General features: G+C 34.8%; 1 protein-coding gene across 1 annotated transcript; it reads left to right on the top strand.

Annotated features, from left to right (window-relative positions):
* Positions 1-2447: 2447 nt before the first annotated feature.
* LOC123228442 (pumilio homolog 1-like) lies at positions 2448-8870 on the top strand. The gene is made up of 9 exons (XM_044653878.1): positions 2448-3431; positions 4509-6049; positions 6133-6274; positions 6417-6524; positions 6742-6954; positions 7063-7173; positions 7828-8022; positions 8145-8319; positions 8415-8870. Exons 1-9 carry the CDS (start codon positions 2838-2840, stop codon positions 8450-8452), a joined length of 3117 nt encoding a protein of 1038 aa, XP_044509813.1. The 5' UTR covers positions 2448-2837; the 3' UTR covers positions 8453-8870.
* The last annotated feature ends 481 nt before the right edge of the window (positions 8871-9351 follow it).

Below are 9351 nucleotides of genomic sequence, written 5' to 3'. Positions count from 1 at the left end.
CTAAAGTGAGAGAATTCTCTTTGTCTAGCTTGAATAAAGTTTAAATTTTCTAAATTTGAAGGGAATCACCCATATGAGACACAACATAGGTGATTAGTGTAACATATACAAGTCTGTCTTGAGAACAAAATTGTTATTTCATACGTATTTATGGTTATAGTTAAATTTGGCATGAGCTAGAAATTTAAAATATTATTTTTAAGCAAATGAACGATTGTATTTGAATAATGCATATCTATTCATTTGATACCATGTCAGTAGAATGAATAACGTGCTATATTGAAAATTTACAATTACACGTGATCGTGCATGTTTAGAATGCACGTTCATTACTCAGTTACAATTAGAAAAATTATATAAAGCATGTCATCGATGTTCAGGGGATCACATCTCGTATTCTCTCATAATGTCTTTATTGATTATTGTGAGCAAATTTTTTCCGAATTGTAGAGAGTTCCAATGATAGTGATGATTTTTGAGGAAGCTAAGAGCTACATCAAACTCATTTTTCAGTGACCACCAAGTAAGTATAAATGACTCTAATCCTATGGTTTTGATAGTAAGTATAAATGCCTTTAAGTTTATCATGAGATTAATTTGCCAAAGAAGTTAAGACATTAGTGACTTTTGTAGACTATTTGATGTACAAACATGCTTGAAAAAACACATTGTACTTATAAGAATTTGTCCTATGAGAAACCCTGATAAGAAATAGTCTGAAACTAGAGTTATAGACGTATATGTATAATTATCCTAAGAATAAATAGAGTCGTAATATATCTAAAAATTTATAAAATAATGTTATGTATAATTGTGCATAAAGGTATGCATGCCTGTATACCCAAAATTTAAAAATTTTTCAATGATCGATGAACACTCATATAACAAATACACATATTTATTTGTGACATATAAACTAAATCACAATAAATGATTGTATAAAAAATAAACTATGACATCAACAATTAAAATTTAACAAAAAACTCTACGAAGTTAAATCATTATTTTATGATTAACGTAACTAACCAAACTAAATAGCAATGATTTGAAAATCGAACCACACCAACCAATTTAATCGATTGAATTAAGAACTAACTATAAGTTCGATTATGTTAGTATAAAAAATTGATTTTATTATTGACTCAATCAACCCTGATTAAAAATCAGATTTGATCGGATGAATCGATCAAAACTTGAGTTTGATTTTTAAATTTTTTTTATTATTCTTTGATTAAATTAATCAAACTTATTAAATTATAAACAAATAAAGTAGCCGATTTAATTATTAATGCAATTTTAAAACACATTGCTAAATAGATCAAGACTCTTGTCGAGGCTGGTTCAGGTGTAAAAAATCACACTTATACCACGCACAGTCAAAAAGCGTGAAAATGGGACCTAGCAAGTCTTGCCACGTGTTCCAATTAAAGTTTTGTTAACTGCCTGCGAATAGAGGAGCGTGGTGGTAGTAGACCAATGACGTGGCATTGTTACAGAAACTATAAACTATGTTTAAAGTTTGTCGTGTATGAACACGACACAACACAACAAGTGTATCTCTTGCATTCGGCTCTACTTCCAGAGCTTACATGGTTTTAAGAGCCCAAATCCAAGTGAAAACAAAGAATCTCAAATTTGCATTAATTTGGTAGCTTCTTCAAATGGTCAATAAAAATAAAGCTTTGGCACCCAACTTCCATTATTACCACTTAATTTTCATCAACAACCATTTGCAATTATATTATTATCACGAATAAATTTTAAAAATATTATTATAATAATATATTTGGAAATATCTTACTCCAATTACAACTGCTAATTTATTTTTATTATGTGTTAATAATAATTATTTAAAAAAATTATTAATATTAACAAATATATGTAACGTATTTTTAAAATGAGAGTGGATTAAGTAATTAAACTGATTAAATTGTAAATTAATTTATAATCTAACTTAATTTTATAATTCAGTTCAACTTATATATAAATATTAATTTATTTAAAATTTGACCAAACTTAATAAATTTGTTGAACTAATTTAAAACCAACAAAATTGAATTTATATAATAATAATGGTTGTTATATTAAAATTTGAAAGAATTATAATTGATAAATTTTTAATTAAATTAATAATAAAATTTATATTTAGATTTTTTTATTCATCTATATATTAAAATATTAATTGTTTAATTAATACATTTAAAATTATATTTTATATTTAAAATAAGTGATAAATATTTTATATTATTAAAAATATATATAATAATTTAATATTGTATTAACCTAATTAATTGTACAATTAAATCGATTAAAAAATTAGATTACTGATTTGATCAGCGCGCCAATTTAAAAAAAATTGTATATATATCAGACGGAAGTATAATTTATCGTTTAATCTTGGAAATAAAACCCTAAGACATAATGTTGTCAGAACAAATCGATTCAGAATCAATCCTAACCGTCCATTCATTGACCAACGGCTCAGATCTCTCTTCCTCTCAACTTATTACCGCCTTCATCTGAGTCTTATACACTTCACTCTCTTTGTCTTTCTCAAATGGCAAAAGCCTCCATCAATTATCCATTCTCAATCCGATCCATTCCTGTTTGTACATAACTAAGTCCACTCTCACACAATCGAGGCTTAGTCTTGCTTTCTGGGTTTTCTTTTCGTTTTTCAAAGGCATGGATTCTTGGTTTTGATAATAAAAATCGTATCTTTTAAGCTTGTAGCTACATACCCATGTGGAAATTAACAATATTTAGCTCAAAGTTTTCATCTTTTATGCGTAAATGATCATTGATAATCTTCTTCTTCTTGTAATTCCTCTTCAAAGATGATGCCGGATATTTCAGTGCGATCATCCATGTTTAAGAGCTCGGATTACGTTGAAGATTTAAGCAAGCTGGTTCGTGAACAAAAGCAGCAGCAACAACTACAACAACAACAAATATCAGTCAATACTGCAACTAGTGCGACTGATCCTGAGAAGGAACTCAATATTTATCGAAGTGGGTCAGCCCCACCAACTGTTGAAGGTTCTTTGAACTCAATCAGTGGTTTGTTCAATACACTTAGCGGCAACAAAGGTGGCTTCTCGAGTGAAGAGGATTTGAGGGCTGATCCAGCGTATGTAAATTATTATTACTCTAACGTTAACTTGAATCCAAGGTTGCCTCCACCTTTGTTGTCCAAGGAGGATTGGAGGTTTACACAGAGGCTGAGAGGAGGCGAAGAAGTGGGAGGGATTGGTGATAGGAGGAAGGGAAATGGGTCGCTTTTTGCGGTGCAGCCGGGATTTAGAGGGAGCGATGAGGATAATGGTGGTGCTAGTGGTGGCGGTGGAGGAGCGTGGGGAGGAGATGGGTTGATTGGGTTGCCTCGTTTGGGGTTGGGGAGTAGGCAGAAGAGCATTGCGGAGATCATTCAGGTGAAAAATTGGTGATAATTGTTGTGGTTTTGGTTTGGTTTGGTTTGGCTGAATAAATTTGATATTGCTTTGGTTTTCTATGATTAATATTATATTTTGTTTGGTTTATTAATTGGATTTTAGATTTTTAGATTGGGTAGGAGGAATGTGATGTTTTATTGAGGGATGAAATTGACTAATAGGAGGTTATTTTGTCATGCTAATTATAAGTGGATTATCACATTGAAAATTTGTGATTTGTTGTGTCTATTAATGTCTGTAAATGATGGTGGAGTTTTGGTAGGATAAGGATTTGCGTTTAAACTGGAAATGGTCATATTTTGATAATTTCATGGAGGTTGTTTGAGTAATGGACGCATGTGTATACATTTCCTTTCGTGTAAATCTTAAGCTTATGTCATCTAGTTTTTCCATTATGATAATGACCATTTTTGTGCCTTTCTCATTAAAGAAAGAGAGAAGGGAAAGAAAAAGAGGTCAACTTTTTTGTTGAAGGTCTTGAAGCATGAAATCAGTTCCAATGAGTGCTGGATATATCCTTCTGCCAATGAGAATTCTTTTTTTTTTTTTTTTAATTTCTGATGTTCATTTAATTGCTTCATGTTGTTGGACTTGCCTTCTCTCTATTTGGCTGTTCTTCGGTGATCTGTTCACCAATTACATCTTGTTTTGTAATGTTATCAAAGGATTAACCTGCCACATCTATTGTGTCAATGGATTAATAACATTAATACCTTTCTCTTTTGGTGTTTTGGAAGTGGCGATATAGTGGGCAATGATTGGTGACCCTGTAACAGAGAATAGGGAGAGTCCTTACTGGCTTTGCATTTTTGGAAATGTTAGTATAATTTGCAATTCTGTGAAATTTTCAAATAATAATGCATCTCTTGTAATTAATTCCATACTTTGCTTGATTCTTTTTTGTGAAATGTTTCCATTCAGCCTTTTCTGGTGTACATACTTTGTGTTCCTTGGCTCAAATGATAGTGTTATAGATATTTGCTCAATTTGTTTCTTGACCTATTTGCTATTCTTTTCCCACTCGACAAATGCTTCATACTTGTTCCTTTACTGCAGGATGATATAAATCATGCAGCCCCTGTTTCAAGGCATCCTTCTCGTTCTGCTAGTCGCAATGCATTTGAGGATGGTGTTGAGACTTCAGAAGCCCAGTTTACTCATCTGCACTGTGAAATGGCAACCATTGATGTTTTGCATTCTGGTGCCAATAAACAGGGTCTGCCAGCTGCACGAAATGTTGGTGCATCAGCTTCGCATTCCTATGCATCTGCTTTAAGCGCTTCCTTGTCTAGAAGCACCACACCTGATCCACAACTTGTAGCTAGGGCTCCTAGTCCTCGCATTCCACCAGTTGGAGAAGGTAGGGTTACCATTGAGAAAAGAAGTGTCAATGGCCAAAACTCATTGAATAGTGTTTCTTCAAGTTTGAATGACTCTGCAGACCTAGCAGCTGTTATGTCTGGCCTGAATCTATCAACAGATGATATGGTTGATCAAGAGAATCATTCACAGTTACAAAATCAACATGAAATTGATGATCACAATAGTCTATTCAATTTGCAAGGTGATGCAAACCAAATTAAACAAAATTCATACTTAAATAAGACGGAATCTGGGCATTTTCAAATGCATTCTGCTTCTCACTCAACTAAAGGATCTTATTCAAATATGGGTAAAAGCAGTGGACTTGGGACTGATATGAGCAGCACTTCTTTCATGGCTGATATGCATAAGCCTGCTTTGTCATCTGCAAACTCATTCCTAAAAGGACCCTCTACTCCAACTCTCAATGGTGGAGGAAGTTCACCTTTTCAAGCTCAAATGGTTGGCAACATGAATTCTACCTTTTCAAACTTTAGCTTAAATGGTTTTGCGATGAATCCTTCATCACCACCCATGATGGGAAGCCCGCTTGGAAGTGGTGCTTTGCCACCGTTATTTGAAAGTGCTGCTGCCGCCACTGCAATGGGAGCAAGTGGCTTGGATGCTAGAGCATTGGGGGCAAATTTGGGTTTAGGTCCAAATATAATGGCAGCAGCTGCGGACTTGCAAAACATTAATAGACCGGGGAATCACACTTCTGGTAACGCTCTTCAGATGCCTCTGATGGACCCTTTGTATCTTCAGTACTTGAGATCAAATGAATATGCTGCAGCACAGGTTGCATCTCTCAGTGACCCCTCTATGGACATTGGTAATTCATATATGGATTTACTTGGACTCCAGAAAGCTTACTTAGCAGCACTGCTATCACCTCAAAAATCTCAGTATGGTGTTCCCTATCTTGGTAAATCCAGTAGCTTGAATCATAATTTCTATGGCAATCCTGCATTTAGTCTTGGCTTTCAATATCCAGGGAGTCCCCTTCTTTCCAATTCTCCTGTTGGATCAGGTAGTCCTGTTAGGCTTGGGGAGCGTAATCTGCGCTTTTCTTCTGGGATGAGGAATCTATCTGGGAGTGTCATGGGACCTTGGCACTCAGAAGGTGGTAGTGGCTTGGATGAAAGTTTTGCGTCCTCTTTACTGGATGAGTTTAAAAGCAATAAAACTAAATGCTTTGAACTGTCAGAAATTGCTTGTCATGTTGTTGAGTTCAGGTATATACTGCTGGTTACCCTTTTATTCTTCTTAATTGTGGCAACAAAGAATTGTAATTCTTCATTTATTATTATCTTTACAGTGCGGATCAGTATGGAAGTCGGTTTATTCAACAGAAGCTTGAAACTGCAACAACAGACGAGAAAAATATGGTTTTCCATGAGATCATGCCTCAAGCACTTACATTAATGACTGATGTGTTTGGTAATTATGTTATTCAAAAGGTACTCCTAATGTAAAACATCTGGTATTTGGTGATCTTATAGAGTATGTTATTATTCTTCTGTTAAAAGGAGCTCCTTTTTTAAATCTATAGCAATCATGGAATGTTGACTGTTCATGGCTATTGTTTCATGCTATCCTCAGTTTTTTGAACATGGAACTGCTGCCCAGATAAGAGAACTTGCTAACGAATTAACTGGGCATGTGCTAACTCTTAGTCTCCAGATGTATGGCTGTCGAGTGATCCAGAAGGTATTTTTTAATTTAGTAAATCCAAGTTTTTGACAATATATCTTCATTCTGAGAATGTTTGTTTCAGATTTTGGTACATAGATGTTTTCCCATGCTCTGCAGCATTGTGCTATACTGTATGATGTAGGATTCATAAGATTGGATGCATGCGTTAATTAATCCTTTACCTTTTTATTTTACATCTTAGGATTGAATTTAACACACTTTGATCTGTCAGGCAATAGAAGTAGTTGACTTGGATCAGCAGATTCAGATGGTGACAGAGCTTGATAGTCATATCATGCGCTGTGTTCGTGATCAGAATGGGAATCACGTCATCCAGAAATGTATCGAATGTGTACCTGAAGATTCTATCCAGTTTATTGTTTCAACATTTTATGACCAAGTTGTGACACTGTCTACTCATCCGTATGGTTGTCGTGTAATACAGGTTCATGATACTTATTTTTTAGCACACAGTTTTTGTTTTTAGATATCATGACCAGGGATGATCCAGCTAACACTTCTAGTACTAAAAAGTATAACTTTCATGTGACAGAGAGTCCTGGAACATTGCCATGATGCCAAAACCCAATGTATAATGATGGATGAGATTCTGGCATCAGTTTGCATGTTGGCACAAGATCAATATGGGAATTATGTTGTACAGGTTTGTTTTGATTCTTGGTGGCTTTTTAACCCACAAAAGTTGATTGTACTGATATGGCATGTCATTGCTGTTAATGGTCTGTTTATTAGTGGCTGTTATTTATTCCAACAGATGAATTGAGCAGTAACTGACAATGATATACATATTTTTGCCTTACTCTTGATGTGCTGCACTTTGGAACATCTAAGCCTTTTTTCGGATGCTGAACCAGTTGAGTGGAAAAACCTATAAGAATCTCATTTTATGGATTTGTTGATTGAGGGAAGCAACAAAGCACAGCATTGTTCAAAGATCAGTTTTGATACTGAAACTTGAGCAAAGGTTCTGTTCTGTGGAATGGAGTGGAATGATGGTCCAACTTTTGGGACAGTAGAGGGTGCAAGTTTTAGTAATTTAGAATCTTTTCTCAACTAATCTTTTCACATTATTAAACGATCAAGAAATGAACTACAGAATCCATGTGAAATTTAAGTTTATTATTCCCTTCCGTGCCGAGGGTTTCTTCCTTGACCTTTAGCTATTAAGTTACTGATACTTTCTTCTTGTCAGTTTCTTTCCTTTCATGCAAGTCTGTGGTGTCTGGTGTGGAAAATATTGCATAACTATATTCTTTGTCCTCCCCATTCTTCTGATTTCTCGTTTATAATACCACAGCATGTACTGGAGCACGGAAAACCCAATGAGCGCTCTGCAATAATTAGAAAATTAACTGGGCAGATAGTTCAAATGAGCCAGCAGAAGTTTGCCTCCAATGTTATAGAGAAGTGTTTAACATTTGGAACTCCTGCAGAACGTCAGACCCTGGTGAATGAGATGCTTGGATCAATTGATGAAAATGAACCTCTTCAGGTTTGTTGGTTATCCATAATGCACCATTTACATTTTTTTTTCTTATTCATTGTTTTGGTTATTTTGGTTATCTAAACTAACTATGATTTCATATCAATATTCATTCCTCCTGTTTATATCAGGTGATGATGAAGGATCAGTTTGCAAACTATGTTGTACAGAAGGTGCTGGAAACTTGTGATGACCAGCAACTTGAACTTATTCTCAACCGAATAAAGGTTCACTTGAATGCTTTGAAGAAGTATACTTACGGGAAGCATATAGTTGCACGTGTAGAGAAACTTGTTGCAGCCGGGGGTACGTTCTCTCTTGCTTTAACTACATTTTGGTTTCTTGCCATCTTCCAATTCTCATCAAAGGACACATTTCTAACAAGGGCTTATCTTTTGCAGAAAGGAGGATTAGCATAATGACTCCACATGCTGCATAGAAGGCATAGAAAAGGAAGTTGTTGTACAGCTAACTGAGGATAGTATGAGTGCTTGTCTCTTTTCTTTTTTTCTTTCTAATGTCTAGTACCGGCTCAGTCTATTTATTCAGATAGATTTGGGAGCTGATTGGAAATAAAAAATGTTGTTGGTTGTACTTAAAACTGTACATTTGTTAGTTTGAGGATATACCTAGAATCAGGCTAGCTGTGGCTCAGATGGTGAAAAAAAACTGATGCCCTGAAGAGATTATTTTACTTTACAAGTTTTAAGCGTGTAAAAAGGGAGGAGATAGTAAAATTGTGATTGTGACTGTACAAAAATGTCGTTAGGCAGCGACAGCCTGCCTTTAGGAGGGTTTGGAATTTTTCCGATGCATGGATTGTGTTTTTTCATTTTGTCTAAGGAACCTTTTTCCCATATCATGGTTCGATATCTTGATGCTTTGGTTTGGTTATTTTATGCTGCTGTTTACATAAATTGTATGCTTGATCTGTGATAATGGCAATAGAGAATCACTTGAGTTTTAAACCTCAGAGAAGTTGCTTCCAAGGGTGGTTTGGGTGGTATACTAAGGTATATTCTCGACTGTTGTGGAGTCGGTCATTAAATTCGGGGTTTTATCTATTCGGTGCGATTAGTTTGGCTCTTAAGGGACGGTCCAGTTTGGGGGTTTTCTTTGTTTTGGAAAGAATAAAAAAAAACCTGAGAGAAGTTGCTTGGAATTTTTTCAAGGTATTACTTGAAAAGGAAAAACATATATTCAGAACTGATGTAACACTACAATGAATGCAGATTTTGTTCTTTCTTATAAAGCTCCCTCTTTTGTTTGCATAAACACTCTCCATGGCACTTTAATCAGATCTCTCAAGTAGTAAACCCCGATGATTTTCTCACATTG

Source organism: Mangifera indica, chromosome 10 (genome assembly GCF_011075055.1).
Source record: "Mangifera indica cultivar Alphonso chromosome 10, CATAS_Mindica_2.1, whole genome shotgun sequence".
NCBI classification, from domain to species: domain Eukaryota; kingdom Viridiplantae; phylum Streptophyta; class Magnoliopsida; order Sapindales; family Anacardiaceae; genus Mangifera; species Mangifera indica.
The sequence above is the reverse complement of the archived record's forward strand: the minus strand, read 5'-3'. Positions and strand labels throughout refer to the sequence as shown.

Coding starts and splice junctions, on each gene's coding strand:
- LOC123228442 (XM_044653878.1), top strand. CDS start 2,838: ATGATGCCGGATATTTCAGTGCGATCATCCATGTTTAAGAGCTCGGAT. Junction 6,050..6,132: donor TGTCATGTTGTTGAGTTCAG/GTATATACTGCT, acceptor TTATCTTTACAG/TGCGGATCAGTATGGAAGTC. Junction 6,525..6,741: donor GCTGTCGAGTGATCCAGAAG/GTATTTTTTAAT, acceptor TTGATCTGTCAG/GCAATAGAAGTAGTTGACTT.